The sequence below is a fragment of the Eptesicus fuscus genome, chromosome 20 (assembly GCF_027574615.1).
Source record: "Eptesicus fuscus isolate TK198812 chromosome 20, DD_ASM_mEF_20220401, whole genome shotgun sequence".
NCBI classification, from domain to species: Eukaryota; Metazoa; Chordata; class Mammalia; order Chiroptera; family Vespertilionidae; genus Eptesicus; species Eptesicus fuscus.
This window is the reverse complement of record NC_072492.1, coordinates 3,393,201-3,419,524: the sequence shown is the minus strand read 5'-3', so window position 1 is coordinate 3,419,524 and position 26,324 is coordinate 3,393,201. Positions and strand designations below refer to the sequence as shown.

The 26,324-nt window shown below is 38.9% G+C and overlaps 1 protein-coding gene across 1 annotated transcript in view; it reads left to right on the top strand.

Moving 5' to 3' along the window:
* NCOR1 (nuclear receptor corepressor 1) overlaps positions 1 to 26,324 on the top strand; it is a 207,516-nt gene that overhangs the window by 55,132 nt on the left and 126,060 nt on the right. The window contains exons 4-5 of the mRNA XM_054709719.1: positions 13,008 to 13,200; positions 21,049 to 21,231. Coding sequence (XP_054565694.1) covers positions 13,008 to 13,200; positions 21,049 to 21,231 — 376 coding nt within the window. The remainder of the gene's footprint in view (positions 1 to 13,007; positions 13,201 to 21,048; positions 21,232 to 26,324) is intronic.

Genomic DNA, 26,324 nt, shown 5'->3' with positions numbered 1-26,324 from the left:
CGAGTGCTATGCACTTATAGAAGAATCTCTATATACAAAAGGCTAATATGTTAAGTGTCTGACTGGTCGCTATTGATACACACTGACCACCAGAGGGCAGAGACTCAACGCAGGAGCTACTGTGACGCACACTGGTCATTTACAGAGAAAGGGCACTGCAGACCTGGCGCCCACAAAGCAACACTCGGCTTCCCCCAAGTGGAACACAGGCCCCGTCACCACCCCGGAGCCCACCAAATTGCAGCCAACGCTGCCAAGACCTCATGGAGAAAAATATGGCCTACCGCCCAGCCCAGCCCAGCTCAGAAACAGTAGCTGTGGGTGCCAGGTAATGATGTCACGTAGCAATCCCCAGCTTCCTCTCCCTAGCGACGACTAGCCTCCTTGCAATTTCTTCAGCCCAGGAACACGACTTGCTTTATAGCCAGGTGCAAACATTTCACACTGTAACCAAATGTCTATGAAGCGTTTTCCATGCCTCATCTCATTGATCCTCAGAAGTCCTGGAGTAGGTAGATAGGAGACTTGGTGGAATCCTATTTTCTTTTCATTAGTCAGAAAATGGAGATTTAGAAAGCTTAGAAACTTGACCCGACTGAAAAGAAGTAAGAAACGGTGGACCTTGAAAATGACTTCAGGTTTTATCACTGCGCAGAATATAGTCAAACACTGCTGCAGTTAAATATTTTACCCTCTGTTCTCCCTGCGTGATCTACAATTATAATCTGCTTCTTGTTGATATTTACTGCTGTGTTGCTGACAGTTACCTGAAAGAGAAGTTGGGGTGCTTCACTGGGCTGGAAAAAGTTTAGCTAAATCAGAAAGCAGGTCTAATTAAGCAAGTTTATTCTGTATCTATAAAAGGCTAAGTTGACTCGCGCATGCGCGAATCATATAAAGCTCTTGCTGGTGCCAATCGCGTATGTGTATTTCCATCTGTCATTGTTGATCGTGAATTTAGTTGTTACTTCCTATTATAGAGAAAGGGCGAATAGCGATATTAAAATATTTCTTCTAATTAATTTCCTTTCAATGTGCATGAATCCGTGCACCGGGCCACTAGTTTAAAATTAATAATGAGGTATTCAAAACACAAAACAGCTAAATTAGGTAAAATGGAAGATTGGACATCCCAGTACGCCCAAGCTCATCACTATAAACTTAACATATAAAATGAGGCGAAACAGAATTAAAATAGGTTATGGAAGAAAGTTGTAAGATAATAAGAGTGAATGCAGAAGAAAAGCTCAAAGATGAAAGCAATTTGAAAGAACTTGATCTGAAGGAAAAATTCAAACCACCCAATGTATCATATGAGCATGTGTTTCTGAGATGAAAAACATGGTAAAGGGAAAAAAATTAATAAAATAATTCGGTTTTTTCCTTGTAAAGGAAGTTGATAAGACATACTTGTCTCTAGGAAAAAATTACACAGAATGATCAATATCAAGACAGATCCTGGTTAACTTATTAAAGTTCAAGGATAAGTAAAATAATCAGGAACCCAGTAAACAAACTTCTATAGTGACAGAAGATAGTAGAACAATAGCTACAAAATTCTCAGAAAAAGAAATTGAGATCCAAGAATATTATGCCAGACATGTTCAAGAATAAAAGCAATAGACATTCTTAGACATGAAAACACTGAACATCTAAAACTTTTAAAAACAATTTCTAGTAGGTGATGGGATCTAGCTAAACAGAGAATAGATGCCATTTAAGTAGAAAGTCCATATGAGACATCTAGATGAATTATGGTTTTTTTACAAAATGTCAATAATCTTGACAAAGTAAAAAGAATATAACTACCTCACTTAGAGGTACGGTAAATATTGATAGAATGTATAAAGGTATGAATTTGAAAAGTGTGGTTGGAGTGAGTTGGTACTTCTATAAAGGAAATGTTGAATAAAATTTTATCTTTTTTTTGCAAGCCCGCAGTGAGTGGCCCTGGTTCTAAGTGCTATGTTAATCCTCACCTGAGGATATTTTTTTTACCATTGATTTTTTTTAGGGAGAGTGAAAAGGAGGGAGGGTATGTGTGTGGGGGAGAGAGAGAGAGAGAGAGAGATACAGAGAGAGAGATAGAGAGAGAGAGAGAGAGAGAGAGAGAGAGAGAGAGAGAGAGAGAGAGAGAGAAGTGAGAGAAACACATTGATTGGTTGCCTGCCCCATGCACCCCAACTGGGGCCGGGACTGAACCTGCAACCCAGGTACATGCCCTCGACTGGAAGTGAACCTGCTATCCTTTGGTTCATAGGCCAATCAATGCTCTAACCACTGGGAAACATGGGCCAGGGCTAAAATTTAACCTTTTTAATGGTTTTTATAATGTTTTCCTTACCCTTTAACAGGAATTTTTTAGGAACTACTTTTTTTTTGTGATAAAAGAAGCATTTATCTGGTATATAGCAGCAGTTCTTTCCATTTTAAGCTTTATTACATTTTATTTTTTTCTCATATCTGTATAAAAATAAAACAAATATTCTTAAAAACATACTGTATTCTGCCTTGTAATTTTAAATTCTTTTGTTGTTTTGTTAATCCTCACTTGAGGATATTTCCATTGTTGTTGTTTTTTTTGGGTTTTTTTTTTAAGAGATAGTAGAAAGGAAAGGGAGAGACAAAGAGAGAGAGAGAATCGATTGGTTGCTATACATGGGCCCCAACCAGGGTTGGGGCGTGAACCTGCAACACAGGTACGTGCCCTTGACCCAGAATTGAACTTGAGACCCTGTGGTGCACAGGCTGATCATTGAGAACACTGGCCAGAGCTTAAAGATATTTAAAGATGGTATTAAGAAATGAAAGTCAGTAAAATATAGGAACTTTTATGTTTAAAAGTCTACAGCATTTTTATTATGAAAATCTGGTGTTCTTGTTTTTTGTTTCTGTTTTGGATACTCATTTTGTTTATCCATTCATCAATTGATATTTGATTTGTTTTCACTTTTTGACTGTTATGAATAATGCTGCTATGCACATTCATACACAATTTTTTGTATGGCATTTATTTTCCTTTCTCTTGGTAATTTAGCAGTAGAATTGTTCGATCATATGGTAAAACGAACGTGTAAGATTTCTTTACTATTTGAGAAACTACCAGATTGTTTCCAAATTGGCTGCAACATTCTATGGGTGTTAGTTTTTACAAGGCTGCACATTTCATGTTTAGCTTCATCAGACTCCCAAAATATAATTGTAATTGTTTTCACAAATATTTTCATAGTTCATTTGAATTTTTTGACGTTTTAAATGTTAAGTTATATATTTACTTATTAATGTGTCAGTGGTTTTGTTCTTCTAAAAAGGAACAGCAAGCTGAAATGGGAAAAATCTGATTTTTTAATGGAAAGAGAGCTTTCCATGCTCTGTTTGTCTTAGTTGTCTGGTGTCCTGCAATGCCTTGGGCTCTCCTGCAGCATTGGGTGCATTTCACCTTCTGGCTTTGGTAAATCTCACAAGCAAAATGCAGTACTTGGAAGTTAGCTTTTGTAGGTTGTGTCCTGAGCAATGGTGCCTGTTTGAGGGGACAACTGAGGACTGAAATTTAGCTCAGGCAGTTAGCTGGGCCCTGTACATGAGAAGGTTGCGTTACTTACAGAAATTTCAAACAATCTCCATGCAGGCCAGCAGTGAGTGGCCCTGGTTCTAAGTGCTATGTTGAGGATCTTGGCCCTTGACCTAATGCTGGATGCTTGTTTTTGATATATTACTTCTGGCTGTTTTGTGGAGAGTAAACTTGGAAAGACTAGATGCAACAGCGAACACATACAGGACCTGTAAGAGCAAGAGAGACTATGAGCATAAAATAGGGCGATGTCATTGAAATGGAGAGGAGACACACCAGTGAATGAAGACTTCCAAGCCTGGGCAATTGGCAGAGATGAGGGAGTAAACATGATGGATCTTAGGTTTCCAACTTGTTGGTTCCAACAACTGTGATAGAGATTAAGGATAGAGCAACAATGTAAGACACCTTGAGTTGGTATGAATTAAGTTTGGGGTACCCATGAAACATCCAGGTGGATATGTATCTAGGATGCTTGGGGAGGGTCTAAATCAGGGGTGGGGAACATCTGGCCCAAGGGCCATATAAGGCCCCCATACACATTTGGTCTGGCCCTGCTAAGGCATTAGGGGTGAGTTAATTAAATGTTTGACCAAATATAGCAGGCTAATTTTTAAGTTGGATGTTATAAATATCCAAATGGCCTTGGCAGAAAAAGGTTCCCTGCGCCTGGTCTAGATTTAAGATACAGATTGTTATAGTGAATGAGGAAGTATGAAAATTGAGAAGAGCAATAGTTTAAAGATGAACCTGTATGATTTCTAACATCTAAAGACACTGAGAGACAGAAGCCTCTGAAGGAGCGAGAAAGGAAAATTGAAAACAGTGGTCTTCAAACTTGTTACTTACATGTTATTCAAAAGAATTTTGAAAAGCTGTATTCTGCTATGTAATTTTAAATTGGCATCTAAAATTCTTCATAGTAAGTTTGAAAAATGAATATAATTTGTCTAATTGAAAATTGTCACTAAAAGAACCCTGCTGCAATATGCATTTAAAACTATCGATGGAATCTAAATACCATAGTGATTTGATACCATCATCCACTTAAAATAACATTGTATTTGAACAAACTTATCTTTAATAGAGCTTTTTTATTCCCTTTTTTCTTGGAACGCATTTATTCATTCCTTACACAAAATTTATTTTAATGTGATATGTTTTTATTATACGAAGTCTTATATTGATCAACCTATCACACTTTTATTCAACAACAAAAAATATAAAAGTATCTGTGAGGTGCTCTATTTGAAAAAAAACCTTCCAGATTGAAATATAATCATTATGTTATAATTATTTTTTAACATTTAAAATTTTATTTTTTTATTACAGTTTATATTCAGTATCATTTTGTATCAGTTTCAGGTATATAGCATAGTGGTTAGACAATCAGATTCTCTATAAAGTGGTCCCCTTGATATTTCAAGTACACTAGAGGCCTGGTGCACGAATTCGTGCACAGGTGGGGCTGGGCCACCAACCCCGATCGGGGGATGGGGTTGGCCAGGGGGAGGGGCTGTAGGCTGGCCCTGCCCCCTGGTTGAACTCCTGGTCGAACTCCCAGTCGAGGGGACAATTTGCATATTAGCCTTTTATTATATAGGATACCTGGCACCATACATAGTTATTATAATACTAAGGCCCGATGCATGGAATTCATGCAAGAGTAAGGCCTTCCTTCTCCTGGCTGCTGGCACTGGCTTCCCTCTGGTACCCAGGACTCGGGCTTCCCTCGCAGCCCTGGCTTTGTCTGCAAGGATGTCTGGTCTAGTTAGCATATTACGCTTTTATTATTATAGATTATTGGCTATATTCCTTATGCTGTACTTTTATATCCTGGGACTGTTTTGTAACTACCAATTTGTAGTTGTTAATTCCTTCACTGTTTTCACTCAGCCCTTTCTGTCCCTTTTTTTCTGGCAATCATCAGTCTGTTCTCTGTATCTGAGAGTCTGTTTATATTTTGTTTGTTCATTTATTTTGCTCTTTAGATTCCATATATAAGTGAAACCATATGGTAATTGTCTTTTTCTGTTGGACTTATTATGCTTAACGTAATACCCTCTAGGTTTATCCACGCTGTCAAAAAAGGTTAGATTTCCTTTTTTTATGGCCGAGGAAAATTCCATTGTATATATCTACTACAATATTTTATCTACTTATCTATTATTGGACACTTAAGTTGCTTCCATATCTTGACTATTGTAAAATATGCTACAGTAAACATAGGGTTTGTATATGTCTTTTCGAATTAGTGTTTTGGATTTCTTTGGATAAATACCCAGAAGTGGGATTGCTTGGGTCATATGGTAGTACCATTTTTAAATTTTTGAGTAACCTCTTTTTTTAAAAAAAATATATTTTATTGATTTTTTACAGAGAGGAAGGGAGAGGGACAGAGAGTTAGAAACATCGATGAGAGAGAAACATCGATCAGCTGCCTCCCGCACACCCCCTATTGGGGATGTGCCCATAACCAAGGTACATGCCCTCGACCAGAATCGAACCTGGGACCTTTCAGTCCGCAGACCGATGCTCTATCCACTGAGCCAAACCAGTTTTGGCAAATTTTTTGAGTAACCTCTTTATTGTTTTCCATAGTGACTGTACCAGTCTGCATTCCCATAAACAGTGAAGGAGGGTTCATTATTTTCCACATTTTTGTCAACATTTGTTTGTTGATTTATTGATGACAGCCATTCTGATAGATGTGAAATGATATCATTGTGGTTTTAATTTGCATTTATCTGAGGATTAGTGGTGTTAAGCATATTTTTACATGTATATTCTGGTCCTCTGTGCATTTTTTAGTTGGATTGTTTGTTCTTTTGGTATTGAGTTGTATGAGTTCTTGATAAGTTTTGGATATTAACCCTTGATGTATCTAATGTTATCATTGGTGAATATCTTCTTTGATTAATAGGTTGTCTTTGCTTTGTTGATGGTTTCTTTTGCTCTGCAAATTTTTTTAGCTTTATATAGTCCCATTGCTTAGTTTTTTCTTTTGTTTTCCTTGTCTGAGGAGATATATCAGAAAAAATATTGTGAAGAGAAATGTCAGAGATTTTACTGCCTATGTTTTCTTCTAGGAGTTTTGTGGTTTTGAATCTTATATTTTAGTCATTAATCTATTTTGAGTTTATTCTTATATATGTTGTAAGAAGGTGGTCTAGTTTCTTTTTTTTTTTTTTTTTGCATGTATCTGTCCAGTTGTCCCAGCACCATTTATAGAATAGACTGTGTTTACCCCATTGTATGTTTTTGCTTCCTCTGTCATAGACTAATTGGCCATATAGTTGTGGGTTTATCTCTGGGATCTCTATTCTGTTCCATTGATCTATGTGTCTGTTTTTATGCCAGTACCATGCAGTCTTGATTACTGTAGCCTTGATGTCAGGTAGCATGATACCTTCAACTTTGTTCTTATTTCTCAAGATTGCTGTGACTTTTTGGGGTCTTTCGTAGTTCCATATAAATTTTTGGATTATTTTTACTAGTTCTCTAAAAAACGCCATTTGGATTTTGATAGGCATTGTGTTCAGTCTATTGATTGTTTTGGGTAGTGTGAACATTTTAATGATGTTAATTCTTTCTGTCTATGAGCATGGATATGTGCTTCCATTTATTTGTATCTTCTTCAAGTACAGGTCTTTTACTTCCCTGGTTAAATTTATTCCCGAGTTGTTTTTGTTTTCTATGCAATTGTAAATGGTATTGTTTCTTTAGTTTCCTTTTCTGATAGTTTATTATGGTTGTAGAAAAATGAAACTGATTTCTGAATATATATTTTGTATCCTGCTACTTTACTGAATTAATTTATCAGTTCTAGTAGTTTTTTGGTGGAATCTTTAGGATTCTGTATATACAGTATCAGGTCATATGCAAATAATGACAGTTTTACTTCTTTCTTTTCAGTTTGAGTGCCTTTTTTTTTTCTTGTCTGATTGTTGTGGCTAGGACTTCCAATACTGTCCTATATAATAAAACCCTAATATACAAATCGACCGAACTGCGGAATGACTGGTTGCTATGACATGCACTGACCTCCAGGGGGCAGACGCTCAATGCAGAAGCTGCCCCCTGGTGTCGCTGCTCAGCCAGAAGCCACTCTCATGGCTGGCTGGCTGGCTGGCTGGCGAGAGCAGCAGCAGTGGTGGGAGCTTCTCCGACCTCCGCTGTAGGCGGGCAGTAAGGAGCGAGGGGTCCCGGACTGCAAGAGCCGGGAGGACTGCAAGAGCCGGGACTGTGAGAGGGATGTCCGCCTGCTGGCTTAGGCCCAGTGCCCAGGGGGATCGGGCCTAAGCTGGCAGGCAGACATCCCCCGAGGGGTCCCGGACTGCGAGAGGGCGCAGGCCAGGCTGAGAGACCGCCCCGCCCTCCGCACCACCCTTCCCCCCTCGCCAGTGCACGAATCTTGTGCAGCGGGCCTCTAGTGTTGAATAAGGTTAATGAAAGTGGACATTCCTGTCTTGTTCGTGATCTTAAAAGAATGCTTTTAGTTTTTCCCCTTTCAGTATGGGTTTGTTGTATATGGCCTTTATTATATTGAAGTATGCTCTCTCTATTGCCACTTTGCTTAAAAAAATTTTTTTATCATAAATGGGTGGTGGTTTTTGTCAAATGCTTTTTCTGCATATATTGATATGATCATATGATTTTAATCTTTTGTTTTGTTTATGTGATATATCATTAATTAATTTGTAGATATTGAACCAACCTTTTATTCCAGGAATAAATCTCACTTGGTCATGGTGTATGATGTTTTTAATGTATTGCTGAATTCAGTTTCCTAATACTTTGTTGAGGATTTTTGCATCTATGTTCATCAGGGATATTGGCCTCTAATGTTCTTTCTTTGTAGTGAGTGTCTTTATCTGGTTTCGGAATTAGGATAATACTGGCCTTGTAAAATGAGCTTGTGAGTCTCCCCTTTTTTTGAAATTTTTTAGAATAGTTTGAGAAAGATAGGTGTTAGTTCTTCTTTGAATATTTGGTAAAATTTACCTGTGAAGCCATTCAGTCCAGGACTTTTGTTTGTTGGGAATTGTTTGATTACTGCTTTGATTTTGTTGGTTATAGTTGTTAAAATTTTCTGTTTTTTCTTGATACAGTCTTGGATGATAGTTTGTTTCTAGGAGTTTACCCATTCCAGATTGTACCATTTGTTGGCATATAGTTGTTTGTAATATTTTCTTACAATCCTCTGTATTTCTGTGGTGTCAGTTATTACTTTATATTTCTTTTCCAAAATTGTTTTGGCTATTTGGATTTCCCTGTGATTTTATGTGAATTTTATGATGGGTTTTTCTCTTTCTCCAAAAACAAAACAAAACAAAACACGCCATTAGGATTTTATTACAGATTACATTGAATCTGTAGATCAAGCATGTTAGACTCAAAGGCTACCTAACACGGGCCAAATAAACAAGATTTAAGTTTCTGTGGGCTGCAAAAAAACCAAAAGCTTCAATTTTCATAGAAACGTAGGTTTATTTTGATAGAGACATGCTGAATACAAAAGGCTGAAATAAATGAGTAATCATTAACAAAATAATAGAACATTTAAATAAAAATTAAACATTTTTTCTTGAACATTAACTTACCAGACGTTGAATAACTGCACAAATTAATAAGCGTAATGCAAATAAACCTATTTTTTTTTGTTCTCCGAAAGTGAAATATTTCCTGTTGCGCACAACAAACAAGTCAGTCCAAGACTAATGACATGGCAATCAGCTGCTAAAATATTCGCTGCTGGTATTAGTGGAGAGAAATTGTGCGTCTGCGAGTAAGGCGCGTAAGGAAAATGAATGCAACATGATTATAGTAATCAGTCATTAGCGAACGTTGTAGTTCATTATTAATAATTATGTATAACAGGATGTTGTAAAAATTAAGTTACAAAATTTTTATTAAAACGTTTCTTACATACTTTATATTGGCTGGGCTGCAAAAGTATTTGTTATGGGCTGCATGCGGCCGACGCTGTGAGTTTGACATGCTTGCTGTAGATAGCTTTGTATAGTATTGTCATCTTAACAATCTTAAATCTTTCAATTCATGATGTCTTACCATTTATTTAAGTTTCCCTTAATTCCTTCCAGCAGTGTTTTGTGTTTTTCAAGCTGTAGGTCTTGAGCCTTCTTGGTCAAATTTATTCCTATTCGATTATTTTAGATGTTATAAATTGAATTGTTTTATTAATGTCATTTCAGATTATTCATTGCTAATGTATAGAAATAAAACTGATTTTTGGCCCAGTGATTGAGCAGCCAGGAGATCACAGTTCAATTCCCAGTTAGGGCACATGCCAGGTTGTGGGCTTAATCTCCAGTAGGGGACGTGCAGGAGGCAACTGTTCTCTTTCATCATTGATGTTTCTATCTTTCTCTCCCTCTCCCTTCCTCTCTGAAATCAATAAAATATATTTTAAAATTTATTATAAAAACAAAAACTGATTTTCCCATGTTTCTTTGTATCCTTTAATTTTGCTCTACTCATTTATTAGCTCTAACATTTTTTGTCTGTTTGTGTGTTCTTTGGAGTTATCTAGATATGAGACCATGCCATCTGCAAAGAGAAATACTTCTTCCTTTCCATGTTGGGTGTATTTTATTTATTTTTCTTGTCTAGTGCTTTGACAACCCTCAGTACTATATTGAGTACAGGTAGCTTCCTACTCCACTTTTTTTTTGTGACGTCATTGTACATTTTAAGAAGACAATGAGATTTTGTATCTTACACTAGAAGCCCAGTGCACGAAATTCGTGCACGGAGGGGGGTTGTCCCTCAGCCCAGCCTGCACCCTCTCCAATCTGGGACCCCTGGAGGGCAGTCGGACATCCCTCTCACAATCCAGGACTGCTGGCTCCCAAATGCTTGCCTGCCTGACTTCCTGATTGCCCCTAACCGCTTCTGCCTGCCAGCCTGATCACCCCCTAACCACTCCACTGCCAGCCTGTTTGCCCCCAACTTCCCTCCTCTGCTGGCCTGGTCACCCCTAACTGCCCTCTCCTGCAGGGTTGATCACCTCCAACTGCCCTCCCTTGCAGGCCTGGTCCTTCTCAACTGCCCTCCCTTGCAGGCCGGGTGCCTCCCAACTGCCCTCTCCTGCTGGCCATCTTGTGTCCACATGGGGGCAGGATCTTTGACCACATGGGGGCAGCTATATTGTGTGTTGCAGTGATGATCAATCTGCATATTACTCTTTTATTAGATAGGATAGAGGCCTGGTACAGGGGTGGGGGCCAGCTGGTTTGCCCTGAAGGGTGTCCCTGATCAGGGTGGGGGTTCCCTTGGGCCATGGGGCGGCCTGAGCGAGGGGCCTGTGGTGGTTTGCAGGCTGGCCACGCCCCCTGGCAACCCAAGCAGAGGCCCTGGTATCTGGAATTTATTTTCCTTCTACAATTGAAACTTTGTAGCCTGGAGTGGAGCCAAGCCTGGGGCTCCCTCCGAGGCCGGCTGCCATTTGTGTTGGGGTTATAATTGAAACTTTGTTGCCTTAAGTGGGTGGGCCCGGCCAGGGTGTGCAGAAAGCTTTGCTTCCTCTGTTGCCAGTGGCAACCCTGGCCTGCTCTCTCAAGCTCCATTCTTACACCATTTCTGTTTGAATTTATTTACCTTCTATAATTGAAACTTTGTAGCTTGAGTGGAGGCTTAGGCCTGCAATGGCTGGCGGAAAGCTTGTTTCCCTCTGTTGCCTGGGAAACCTTGCTCTCTGTGGCTGTAGCCATCTTGGATGGGTTAATTTGCATACTTGCTCTGATTGGATGGTGGGTGTGCTTGTGGGCGTGGCTTGTGGGTGTGTCGGAGATATGGTCAATTTGCATATCTATTATTAGATAGGATGAGATTTCAAATTTTTGAAGTATTATCATTATATGGACCAGGGCTTATTTCGTCATCTGTCCTAAAAAATGAAACGCAGTGATTATCATTTCAATGAAATGTTTTTTTGAACCTATGGAAAGATGATAAAATGTAAAGAAGATAAAAATGTTTGTAAAATATAATCTTCAGCCAGATATGTGTCACCAGGATTGTTGAAATGAGACAAATCTTTACATTCTCATTGTTCTTACACCTTCTTCAGTCTGAGAGATGAGACTAAATGTTATGGAGACATTAGAGGAAGGCATAATCACTGTGGTATTTTCTCTCTTACAAGCATAAAAAAATAAACATATTGTGGTACTCCTAGAAAATGTTATTTTTGAGACATTTCTTTTTAAAGCTTGGCCATAAAGTAAAATATCACTTCTGTAAATATCTTGGTAGAAAATGAAAAGTCAAATGAACAAAATACTCATCTGCAGTACTCTGCATGGTACATTATTTCAAGAAATCAAAATCAGATTCCTGACCTTCAAGACACTTATGTACTTGGGGAAACTAAACAGAATACATGTCTGGGAGAGTCAGAATTATATCTTCAAAACATTGTTGCATTTCCAGTTAAGAGACTTTTCTTTAAGTCTTCATAATACCTCACAACTCAAGTCATTTGGGGGGGAGAAGGAGAGAGAGAGAGAGAGAGAGAGAGAGAGAGAGAGAGAGAGAGAGAGAGAGAGAGAGAGAGAGAGAGAGAGAGAGAGAGAGAGAGAGAGAGAGAGAGAGAGAGAGAGAGAGAGGCATCAGTGTGTAAGAGAGAGAGAAACATCAATTGGTTACCTCTTGAACACACCCCAACTGGGGATCGAATTTGCAACCTAGGTATGTTCCCTAATTAGAAATCAACCCCCAACCCATTGGTGTACAGGATGATGTTTCAATCAACTGCACCACCCAGCCAGGGCTAGATTTGTGGGGTTTTTTTTGCTTGTGTGTGTTTTTTGTTTTGTTTTGTGTGGGGTTTTTTATAGGTTAAGAATGGTGTTATTCTAATCTAGATTATACTGAATTCAATAATTACAGGTTGAAATATATTATTTTATAGATATTCTTTATCAACTTTAAATTTTCTGTAAATTGAAATCTTTTAAAAAATAATATATTTTTATTGATTTTAGAGAGAAAAGGAGAGGGAGAGAGAGATAGAAACATCAGTGATGAGAGAGAATCATTGATCAGCTGCCTCCTCCATGCCCCCTACTGGGGATTAAGCCCTGACTGGGAATTGAAAGGTAACCTTCTGGTTCGTAGGTTGATGCTCAGCCACTGGCCAGGCTAAATAGAAATCTTTTACTACATCTTTCACATCTTTACCACTAGCACTTCCAAATCTGTTGCAGAATATTTTTCTATTGGAATTCAGTAGAAAATTGTAATATTTTATAGTGAGTTATATATTCTTCTGGGGTGGGGGAGGAGGGGACAGGGATTCACTCTGGAAGTAAGCTAATTTTTTCACTTATTTCAAAATCCAACCAGGGACATTAGTAGGAAGTTGTACATCACTTAAAATTTTTTAAGTGTTTATTTTCTTTGTATGTATTAGGCCTCAAGAAAGGAGACCTGGATATGAACAGTTTCACCCAGGCCCGTCCCCAGTGGATCATGATTCACTGGAATCCAAGAGACCACGTTTGGAGCAGGTTTCTGATTCCCATTTCCAGCGTGTCAGTGCCACGGTCTTACCTTTAGTGCACATGCTGCCGGAAGGGTTGAGGTCTTCTGCAGATGCGAAGAAGGTAAATATTTGCTCCTTTACTCTGTGGAACTGTCAGTCTCTAATATTTATTTAGTTGAATTCAGGCACCGAGCCTAAAAGTAAGTCCAGTTACACCAGTCTCTGAAGGTTAGTGCTATGGGAAAGTAAGAATTTCATTAAATAAAACGAAAAACCACAGACTCATTGTTCCAGACTTTTGAAGTCAGTACTTTAGACTTTTTAGTAAATGAAAACAATCTGAGGACTGTTATAAAGAAAAATTGCTATTAAATAACTCTCAAGCATTTTGTACTGGCTTGCTGGACTATAAATGTGATCAGAGGTACTCAAGACTACCATAATTTTCCTAAATTTAAATTAAATTTTAAATAATCCTCTGAAATTTTTTAACTTGCAACATGGGACAAGATACTATTTAGGTATGGATTAAGTGGATTTATAAAGAAAAATTTTTTTTTCTAATATAAAAAATATATTCTTTAGGAGACTTGCAAATACAAGTAAAAAGTTACCTGTAATTCTATATCTTGGAGATAACTAATTGTAATATGCAGCTATATTTTGTGACATTTCAAATAATGTGTATTTATCAGAAGGTTCTACTAAGATCAAAACTCCTTTTCTCTGTGTTTATTATTATTTGCCTTTCTTTAGTGAAATGTATATTTGTTTATTATGCCTTTATTTTGTTGCTGTGTTTATCTTTTTTTTAATTGAATGTATTGGGGTGACATTGGGGTAAAATTATAGGTTTCAGGTGTACAATTCTATAATACATCATCTGTATATAATACATCTATAATACATCAATTCTATAATACATTATCTCTATAATACATCAACTGTATAATACATCATCATTGTATTGTGTGTTCACCACTCTTAACTCAAGTCTACTTCCATCACCATTTATTCCCCCTATACCCTCTACTTTCACCCTCCAACCCCCCCCCCCACTTTCCTTTTGTTAATCACCATGCTGTTGTCTGTGTCTATGAGGCTTTTTATTCTTTGTTTTATTAATCCTCACCCAAGGATATTTTTTCCATTGATTTTTAAAAAATTTCTTTATTGATTAAGGTATCACATATTTGTCCTCATTCCCCCATTCCCATCCCACACCCCTCCCCACGCATGCCCCCACCCCTCTGTTGTCCTTAACCACTGGTTAGGCTCATATGCACGCACACAAGTCCTTTGGTTGATCTCTCCCCTATATCTCCACCCTCCCCTACCCTCCCTCTGAGGCCCGACAGTCTGATCCATTCCTACTTGTTTCAGGGTCTGTTCTTGTTCATCAGTCTATGTTGTTCATCATTTCCCCTAGATGAGTGAGATCATATGCTACTAGAAATCCTACCTAATAAAATGGTAATATGTAAATTACCATCACTCTGCTACGCCCACAATTGGGCCAGCGGGAGGTGCAGGGGGCGGGACTTGGGGTGGCCGGGGTAGCCGATTTGGCACGCGTCTGCGCCATGGCTGTGCTGTGGAACAGAAGGGGCCTCTGGGGCAGCGAGCTCACGTCCCGCCGCGGACCATCAAAAGCGGGGGAGCTGGGTGCCTGTCTGCTCCGGCACCAGGCACCCAGCTCCCCCGCAAGCGAAAGCGTGTAGGGGACCCCTACACCTGCATGATTCAATCATGCACTGGGCCTCTAGTACACTTATAAGAACCGAAAATGAGACAAGCAATAATGGTTATGCTGAGAGGCAAATGAATCAGTCTGTAGTGAGTTTCTTTCTGGGCCAACAGTTCTTTTGAGACACAATTTCAATGTCAAACAGTTCCTTATGTGCACATGTCAGCAATGATATTTCAGTTCTGGATGGTGGACAAATGGTGGTAATGCAGGTCCGACCCTCTCTGATTTGGTCCTGGGCAACCTGCAGTGACGCACAGCTGCTGACTGCTATTATGGCAAGGTGATGTTAGCGTCTTCCATCTCTGGACTGCTTCTCTTCTGTCTTCATGGCTGGAGTAGTCCTGTCTATTCCTCTCTGTTGCCGGAGTCCACATGGTCTTGGAGTTGTTTTCTGAAAATATACAAACATATTCTCGACCAAAAGTTAATAAAGGAATATTTTCTATAAATTTGACTTGGGATCCTTTTTCATTTTTTGCCCAAATGATTTTCCTCTAGCTTGTTTTGACACCATGTGTGTTTTTCATGGGTGTCTTGCTTTTAGCATTACAATTAATTTTCTAAAGTACAAATTTTCTAAATGTAATTTACTTACAGGATATTTTTCCTTACATGATATTCTTCTACTATCCCCCCCTTTTTTTGATTTAAATATTAGGAGGCTTTTGAAAAATTTTTAATGGAGTCTTGATAGCTTTTAAATTTTATTTTTTGCACTATAATATGACTGCTTTAGGTTCATTACATGTTATGCAATTTTATCATGAGATGAACTACCAATAAAAATTTTAGTTAACACTTTAGGAACTGTTTTTTGTCCAGTGCTATTAATTTTTCTAGAATATTCGCTTGTTTCAATTAGCCAATTTTAAATTAGCCTGAAAACTTGACTACTATTTTACTGTCAAATTTATTACTCTAACAACAATCTTATTTTACCCTGTAAATATTAGTGGAAAGGATTATTTGCCTTCTTGAGTAGGCCCTGAGCATTCCTGGTGTTAGGCTGGATTTAGATATCAAAAACCCACTTCCCCTCACGATGGGTTCAAGACAACTCAAACAATTCTTTTTGCAGTGAGAGGGCAGCTGCTGTCGGCCAAGTCTCTGTCTGTTACCCGGGTCTCGATTTGAGCTGGGCATGGGACGTTAAGCAGCCATTGGGGCAGGAGACTTCCTTCAGAAGCGGTGAGGGTTCAGGCCCTTGCTAAGTTAGGGGGGTGAGGGTCTGTGCCCCACCTCTGTTGACCCCCAAGTTCTCTCCTGATGGCCCCTCTGCGACTGTGCCTGTCTTAGGTTGTAGCCATTGATTTTTTAAAGAGAGTTGAAGTGAGTGGGAGATACAGAGAAAGAGGAACATCAATGTGATAGAGAGACACATTATTTGGTTGCCTCCCACACGCATCCACCTGGGGCTGGGGTTGAACCTGAAACCGCAGTACGTGCCCTTGACTAGAATCGAACTTGTGATCCCTCAGTCTATGGGTTGATGCTCTAACCACTGAGCAACCAGCTAGGGCTGGGTTTTTTGTTTGTTTGTTTGTTTTTACCACTTGTGACAGCATGGATGGATCTAGAGGGTATTATGCTAAGTGAAGTAAGCCAGTCAGGGAAAGACAAGTACCATATGATTTCACTCATGTATTGAATCTAATGAACAACGTAAACTAACAAATAGAAACAGACCCATAGATAGAGAACAGACTGACGAGGTGAGTTTCAGGGCAAGGAGAAAATGGTGAAAGGATTAAGCAAAGAGTTTATCTTTTTTTTAAACTATCTATTTTGCTTATCATTAAACCTGGTACTTAGTAGGAACTGAATAAATATTTATTTTAGAGGGAATAAACTAATTCTTTAAAACTCTTAACAAGATATTAACCCCTTTACTATCATACATTAATATCTCTTACTCCCTTTTTTTTTATTAGCAAATCTCTTGCTTATAGTTTATTTACCTTTATGAATAAAAGCCCTTCCCACCCTGATATTAGGTAAATAAATACCCACATATTTTCTTTGGGTTTTTATGCAGTGAAAAATGATTTAAGAGATAGTGATTGTCTGCAATTTATTTTCACATAGTTGAGCCAAGGTAAAAAAGGGTAGGTGTGCATGTATGTGTAGGAGAGAAAACAAAGTGTTAACTAGTGAATCTAGATGAAGCATAAATATCTAATATACTCAATTTTCAACTGTTATATAAATGTGAAAATTTACAAAATAAGTTGGGTGGGGAAAAGCTCTTTGTCATAAGCTAGAAATGAGCGAAACTTGGGGAAGTTTTGATACCCTCCTCATCATACAAAATATCTGTATTATAGTTTATGGGTATAAAAGCAGTATTTTGCGGCATTTAAAAAAATATATTAGGTCTTCTTTCATGACTGAATAAATTGCCTCAAATGTAGTAACTAGTTGTGAAACTTTTAGTAGAAAGGAATCTTAAAAGCTTATTCATCCTATATAATAAAAGGCTAATATGCAAATCAACCCAACAGCAGAATGACCGGTCGCTATGTTGCACACTGACCACCAGGGGGCAGACGCTCAATGCAGAAGCTGCCCCTGGTGGTCAGTGCGTTCCCATAGGGGGAGCACTGCTCACTCAGAAGCTGGGCTCATGGCGAGCGCAACGGAGGTGGTGGGAGCCTCTCCAACTCAGGGGCAGCACTAAGGATGTCCAACTGCCAGCTTGGGGTGCAGGCCAGGCTGAGGAATGCCGCCCGCTTCCAGTGCACGAATCTTGTGCACCGGGCCTCTAGTAGGAATATAAGGATGGATTTACATTTGTAAATCAGTCAACTTGATATATCACATTAACAAAATAAAGGATAAAAACTGCATAATCATCTCAATAGATGCAGATAAAGAATTTGACAAAATTCAGTATCCTTTTATGGTAAAAACTCTCAACAAAGTGGATATAGAAGGAACATAATTCAACATAATAAGAATATGTATGGCAAACCCACAACTAATATGCTCAATGGTAAAAAGTTGAAAACTTGACTTCTAAGATCAGGAATAAGACAAGGATGCTCACTATCGCCACTTCTATTCAGCATAGCATTGGAAGCCACAGCGATCAGACAAAACAGGAAATAAAAGGTATCCAAATCTAAAAGGAAGAAGTAAAACTGTCATTATTTGCAAATGACATGATACTATATATAGAAAACGCTAAAGACTCCACCAAAAAACTGTTAGAACTAATGAATGATTTCAGTAAAGTTACAGGATATAGAATCAATATACAGAAATCTATTGTGTTTTTGTACACTACTAACGAGTAATCAGATGGAGAAAATAAAGCAGTCCTATTTACAATTCCATCAAAAAGGATAAAATACCTAGTAACCAATTTATCCAAAAAGATGAAATACCTATACTCTGGAAACTATAAGATATTGAAGAAATTGAAGAATAAACAAATAAGTGGAAGGGTATACAGTGGAACCTCGGTTCTCGAACTTAATTCATTCTGGAAGACTGAGAAGCAATTTGTTCAAAAACTGATTTTTTCCCCCATTAGAAATCATGTTCATTGAATTAACTTGTTCCAGACCTCCAAATGATCTTTGTTTTACCCTTTCTTATATACAGTATATGTATAATGTACTGTTTAATCTATAAACAAACACTTCTTTTCTTAAATTGATAGAACCACCACCTACTAGCCTTAAATAAATCACTTTCAGCTCTCATTCCAGGGATGCAGCATCTTTGCTTTTTCATATCACTGCTATCACTGGCTAACTGCGTTTCACTTATCCAAATCAACAAGTTTTTCTAACTCTTAATTGCCTGTGATCATTGTTTCTTTCACACCCTCAGCAACATCAGCACTCTTGATGGCCTCTTTATGTTTTAAAATTGTGCTAATCATCAATTTCACCAGTAAAAAAAGCAAAAAAAATTCCACAAAAATATTCACAGCATTCTCTTCTTTGTTTGTGACCTGAAAGACACTTTTGTTATGCTGATACATCAGCATGAAAGGGTTGTCAGGTCCAGAACATTTGTTAATAACTGAGACGTTTTTTTCTGTGAGCAACTTGGTGGAGAACTGAAATGTTCAAGATGGGAGCAGTCTGAGAACTGAAGTTTGACTGTACCTTGCTCATGGATTGGAAGAGTGACTATTGTTAAAATGTCCTTACTACCTAAAGCAATATACAGATTTAATACAAACCCCGTTAAACTACCAATGGCATTCTTGACAGAATTAGAGTAACTATAGTCCTATGAACTATGCTTATTCTAGATTTCTAATAGCCTGAAGAAAACTAATCTTAATCTGAAATTTATTTGCTTTTCAGTATTGCTTATATCTTTACCTTTGACTGGTAATTAACAGGATGTGTGTGTGTGTGCATGTGTGTGCATACACATACGTACCTACACCGGGTGGGTAGATTTTGGGTAGAGGGGCTTTTATTCTACTATAGTTTTCTGCTGATTTTGAGGTGGAATGGTATGTTATATTTGGCTAAAGAGATGTTATATGCACTGTAGTGTAGGCAGGGTTAGTTGCTCTTTATAAGGATAGGTCTAGGTCAGTGGTCGGCAAACTTCGGCTCGCGAGCTACATGCGGCTCTTTGGCCCCTTGAGTGTGGCTCTTCCACAAAATACCACGTACCCTAATTAAGTTAATAACAATGTACCTACCTATATAGTTTAAGTTTAAAAAATTTGGCTCTCAAAAGAAATTTCAATCGTTGTACTGTTGATATTTGGCTCTGTTGACTAATGAGTTTGCCGACCACTGGCCTAGGTGATAGTAGCAACAGAAGTTCCTTAGGTAATTTTCCTAACTTCTGTGCCTCATTATTGGTCCTTGGAAAGCCTGAAAACTTTTTGATAGGAACTCTTGACCATATTGTAGTCGTTAAGTTGGGTAGGCACACAGATTTTCACCTATAGTTTATACCATATTCCAGCCTACATGTTCATACCTTTTGAAGAACCGTTGCAAGAAAATGGCTGAGAAATTGGTATCTTCCTTTGTCTTGATTGCATTATTATTTCCCCAGAAATTCTGTATAGTCCCAGTATTGTTATACTGAAGGTTGGTTAGTCAGCCTGCCACCTCATTCTGTATAGCTGTTAGAATCTTCAAAAAAGTCTGAATTATAAAAGTGATATAAACATCAGTGGAGATTGTGTGTGTATAAAAATTACTACTGTAGGACTTCCATATAGAGAAATAGTACACATGGCTCTGCTGTGTGAACTCAGAAAGGAAAAAAATACATCTATTATGAAGGGCTCCTTGTGGCTTACTGGGCTGAAACAAACAACAAAACAAAACAGACCCAGCAGCCATTTCCTCACAGGGGCCTCTCATGCAAACTGCACTTTACAAAGGAGCGCCTGTGCTAAACTGCCTGTATCCACACTGAACTGCCTGCTTGCCTGTGTTTCTGCCATCTGAGCCAGTCCTTATGAAGGAGTTTCTATTATTTCAACCAATAGGACTGAGATTTTCCCCATTCAGTCAGAGCTGTGCAGCTCCAACCAATCAGAGCAGCTCTATTCTGACCAATCTGTATAGTGACTTTGAGCCAATCAAATTGGAAGGATTCTGAGTCCTCAGTTGAGAACAGACCAATAAGGGACCAGGGGCAGGGACTTCTTTCTATATAAGTCAGCATCCTTCTGGCTTGCAGAGTACACTTTCCCCTGAAGACTGTTTCTACTGCTAGAGCTGAGACACTGAACCATCCTGGAGCAGCACAGTGGAGCAGAGCAGAGCTGCCTAAGTGAAGAGGAACTTGGCCATAGGGCAGCCTCATAGCCTTGCTGTTTTAAAAGTCACACTGTAGCACTATTGAGCTGTTTGCACTAAAGAAAGTTTCCTTCTTAACTGCACCTCAGATTGGGGATTCCTGTTCGTGTTGAATTGAAGCCAGTGACCGTTGCTTGACATTTTAAAATGGACTTTTTCAGTTAAGAGGATCTTGACACTACCATTGGCTCTTAGTGAGGAACAAGTTGTTGTTCTCTGCCCAGCGGGAGTGACTCAGCGGTTGAGTGTTGACCTATGAACCAGGAGGTTGTGGGCTAGATCCCCAGTGGGTCGTGCAGGAGGCAGCCAATCAATGATTCTCATTGAGGTTTATATCTCTCCCTCTCTCTTCCTCTCTGAAATTAATTGAAAAGTATATATTAAAAATAAAAAATAAAAAAATTGTTCCCGATTTTCTTCTCTAAAGGATCCAGCATTTGGAGGCAAACATGAAGCTCCATCCTCTCCAATCTCTGGGCAACCATGTGGAGATGATCAAAATGCTTCACCTTCGAAACTTTCAAAGGAAGAGTTAATACAGAGTATGGATCGTGTAGATCGAGAAATTGCTAAAGTGGAGCAGCAGATCCTTAAACTAAAAAAGAAGCAAGTAAGTGTTTGATTTTACTGCTTAATATATCCTAAGAATGAATGTTTGTCTCCTTAAAGAAGATAATGTTGATATTTTCCATACATTTCAACTTTATACTGTGATTTTGACTTTTTTTTGTTATTAGTTTTTTTAGTCTCATTCATTAATTTCCTCTGTTGTATTATTTTATTGTATGCTAATAGCAACCTTATTTGTTCATTCTATTTTTGATCTTATTGGATGGATTGTTTTTAATTTTGTTGCTATTTCATACATTAGTGCTATATTTTTTGGTTCACATGGAAACAGATTTTCTAGGACATGTGCCCAGGAAAAGCATTGCTTGGCCAAAGAGTATGCATATCTTTGAGTATACTAGATGATACCAAGTTTGCTAAAATGTCAGCATCATTTTACATTCTCACTGGTAGCATGTACAAGTTTCATCTTGCCTTCATTTGATAATATTTTTCACCATACATAATTACAGATCTTTTCCCCTTATGATGACAACTTTTAAGATCTACTCTCTTAACAACTTTCAAACATGCAATTTAGTCTTATTAACTGTAGTCTCCATGCTGCACATTATATCTCCATTACATATTTATTTTAGAATTGCAAGTTTGTATCTTTTGACTCTTTCACCCATTTGCCTACCCACCCAACTTTGGCAACCACCAGTCTGATCTCTATGTCTACGTGCTGGGTTTTATTGTTGACTTTGTATTCAAGATTTCACATATATCTAACTAATATCATATGGTATTTGTCTTTCTTTGTCTTACTTACTTCATTTAGCATAATGCCCACAAAGTCCATCTATATTGTCACAAACAGTAAGATATCCTTCTTTTTTATGGCTGAATACTATGCCTTTATATATATCACATTTTCTTTATTTATCCATCAGTGGACAGATTGTTTCCATATCTTGGCTATTGTAAATAATGCTACAGTGACCATGGGGGTGCGCATATCTTGTTGAATTAGGGTTTTTGTTTTCTTTGCAGAAATACTCAGGAATGGAATTGCTTGATCATATGGTAGTTCTATTTTGAAATTTTTGAGGAACCTCCATGCTGTTTTCCATAGTGATTGTACTAATTTACATTCCCACCAACAAGGATTCACTTTTCTTCACATCCTCACCCACACTTATTTCTTATCCTAATATATAAAAAGCCAGGGGTCATCACGACCGAAACAACCAGATGGACGACCGAACACAGGCTGCGTGGGAAGACCAGGCCAGCAGGGGGGTTAGTGAGGGATGACGAAACGACTGAACAGCAGGCTGTATGGGGTGACCAGGCTGGCGTGGGGGGTGGGGGGAGCAGTAAGGGGCGACCAGACTGGCAGAGGGGGGCAGTTGGGGATGACCAGGCCGGCAGGGGGTGCAGTAAGGGGTGACCAGGCCAGCGGGGGACCAATTAGGGGTGACCAAGCCAGGGGGGCAGTTGGGGGTAATCAGGCAGGCAGGCAGGTGAGCAATTAAGAGCCAGTGATCCTGGATTGTGAGAGGGATGTCCCGGATTGGATAGGGTGTAGGCTGGGCTGAGGGGACCCTCCCCTTCTGTGCACAAATTTTGTGCACTGGGCCTCTAGTGTTTTTATAATAACTACTTTAACAGGTGTATGGTGATATCTCATTGTGGTTTTGATTTGCATTTCCCTCTTGATTAAATTAATGTTGTTGAGCATCTTTTTATGTACCTGTTGGTTATCTGTATGTCGTCTTTGGAAAAATGGCTATTTAGGTCATCTGCCCATTTTTCAATTGGATTTTTTTTTTTTTCTTTTGAGTTGTGTGAGTTCTTTATATATTTTGGATAGTAACTCCTTATTGGATATTTGATTTGCATACATTTTCTTTCAATTCTCAGTTTTTATCCTATGTATTTTGAGGCTCTTATTTTAGGTTTCTACATATTTATAATTTTTATTTTCCTGGTCAGTGAAACCTTTTATTGTAAGGTAATGATATTCTATCTCTTTGAATGAGTTCTACAATAAAGTATTTTTTTGCCTGATAGTGATGTAATTATAGTTAAATCAGCTCTTTTAGTTGATGCTAGTTAGCCTATCTCTTTTTTAAAAAAATATTTTTTATTGATTTCAGTGAGGAAGAGAGAGGGAGAGAGAGATAGAAACATCAATGATGAGAGAGAATCATTGATGAGCTTCCTTCCTCCTGCATGCCCCCTACTGGGGATCGAGCCCACAACCCGGGTATGTCCCCTTGAGTGGAATCGAATTCAGTCCCCAGGCCGATACTCTATCCACTGAGCCAAACCAGCTAGGAGGAGTTAGCCTACCCTTTACTTTCTGTGCTCTTATATTTAAGGTGTATCTGTTACAAAGGTTTTATATACAGTCTGGCACCTGTCTTTCCACAGCATAATTTATTTTTTTTTAAACTGAGGATGATTAGTAATATCTCAAGGATTTTTAACTACTTTATTTATGCTATTTGTCCTTTTTTTTTTTTATGTTGCTGTTGGTATTTTATTTTAATCCTTATTCTGGATTGATTTAAAAAAAAATCTTACTCCATTTTCTCCTGTCCCATTAGTTTGGATTGCATTTCTGTGCTTATAGTTATTCTCCAGAAAATTTTTTTATTCATTTTTAATTTTTAGCCCCAGAAAATTTTTACAGCCTGTATAAGTTGAATCCCAAAACTAATTAGTATTTTAGCCATGTTCTTGAGTAATATGAAGGTATAGAGCTTCATTTCTTTCTATCTTCTCAATGTTTATGCTTTTGATGTCATATATTTTACTTCTTTTTTTAAAACCACCTAAGACATTATTTTATATAATCATGTTAATTTAGGTTCATCCACACATTTGCCATCTTATTCATTCATTATTCCTTCATGCAGTGTAGATCTTCCATTTAGGATATAGACTTGTGCTTGAAGAGCATCAGAATTTCCATTAGTGAGGATTTGTTAGCAAATTCAGTATTTGTTGTTGTTTTTTATGACTTAAATGTCATTTTTTATTTATGCCTGTTTACTGAAAGATTTTTTTATTTGGTATGTGGTTACTTTCTCTCAGTACACTGTCTTCTAGCTTTCATTGTTAAGACATCAGCCTTTACCCTAATTTGTATTCTTTTGTAGATAGTCTGAATTTTTTCTCTGACTCCTTTCAGTATCTTTTTCTTTGGGTGGTATTGTTTTTATGATGATGTATTTAGGAATGGATTTATTATTTTTTTAAATCCAGCTTGGTATTCATTGGGCTTCCTCTATGTGTTAGAGTTTTTCATCAGTTCTAGGCCATTATGTTTTTTTACTAAACTCTTTCCTGTAGTTTTTTGTCATCTCCTTCTGAAATTCCAGTTAGATATAATAGCACTCTTGTCTTCCATGTGTCTTAATTGCTATTCTTTCTCATTTTGTTACTTCTTTGGGCTTCATTGTGAAAAGTTTTAAAATTTCTGTGTTTCAGGATACATTTCTCTCTCCAGTTATATTTAATCTATCAAATATACTTTCAGTTTCAATAATTATGTTTTTATTGCTAGAATTTTTATTGGGCTCATTTTAAAATCTGCTTGATCACTAAGAAGTATTTCCTTTCACTAGCCGGTTTGCCTTAGTGGATAGAGCGTCATCCTGTGGACTTAAGGGTCCCAGGTTTGATTCAGATCAAGGGCACATGCCCAGGTTGTGGACTTGATCCCCAGTAGGCAGGAGGCAGCCGATCAATGATTCTCTCTCATCATTGATGTTTCTCTCTCTCCCTCTCCCTTCCTCTCTGAAATAAATAAAAATATATTTTAAAAAATTTATTTATTGAATCAGATTAAATCCTATCTAATAAAAGAGTAATAAGCAAATTGACCGTCACTCCAACACAAGATGGCTGCCCTTACGTGGTCAAAGATGGCTGCCCCTATGTGGATACAAGATGGCTGCCACAATATGGCCGGAAGGGGAGGGAAGTTGTGGGCGATCAGGCCAGCAGGGGAGGGCAGTTGGGAGGGACCAGGCCTGCAAGGGAGGGCAGTTGTGGCCGATCAGGCCTGCAGAGGAGGGCAGTTAGGGGTGACCGGGTCGGCAGAGGAGGGCAGTTGGGGGTGACCAGGCCTTCAGGGGAGGGAAGTTAGGGGTGACCTGGCTGGCAGAGGAAGGCAGTTGGGGGTGACCAAGCTGGCAGGGAAGGGCAGTTGGGGGTCACCAGGCCAGCAAGGGAGGGCAGTTAGGGGTTTCCAGGCCAGTAGGCGAGGGCAGTTGGGGGCGACCAAGCCTGCAGGGGAGGGAAGTTAGGGGCGGCCAGGCTGGCAGGGGAGGGAAGTTAGGGGTGACCAGGCCAGCAGGGGAGGGCAGTCAGGGGCAATCAGGTCAGCAGGGGAGCAGTTAGGCGTTGATCAGGCTGGCAGGGGAGTGGTTAGGGGGTGATCAGGCTGGCAGGCAGAAGTGGTTAGGGGCAGTCAGGCAGGCGAGCGGTTGGGAGCCAGCAGTTCTGGATTGTGAGAGGGACATCACTCGAGGGGTCCCAGATTGGAGAGGGTGCAGGCTGGGCTGAGGGACACCCCTCCCCCGTGCACGAATTTCGTGCACCAGGCCTCTAGTTTATAATAATATGCCTGATAATTATTTTACGTTTTATGGGTCTGGTTCTGCTGAGTTGGTGTTGTCTTTTGTTTCTTCACTTGTAAAGTGGTAATACTACTACTACTTTTTTTTTTTTAAATTGATTTCAGAGAAGAGAGAGAAATAGAGATAGATAGAAACATCAATGATGAGAGAGAATCATTGATCGGCTGCCTCTTCTATGCCCCCCATTGGGAATCAAGCCCACAACCTGGGCATTTGCCCTGACACAGAATCCAACTTGCCCCTAACTGCTCTCTCCTGCTGGCCTGATCACCCCTAACTGCCTCTGCCTCGGCCCCCACCACCATGGCGTTGTCCTGAAGGAATTTGGACGTCCAGAAGATGGCTGGTCTACTCGGTCTAATTAGCATATTACTCTTTTATTAGTATAGATAGGTTATATAGGATAGGATTGGGGGAGGGAAAGCCTTGTTCATCAGGGGGAGATGCTCTTTGCAGACAAAAATACATCACCCCTATATCTGGACTGATAGCCAGC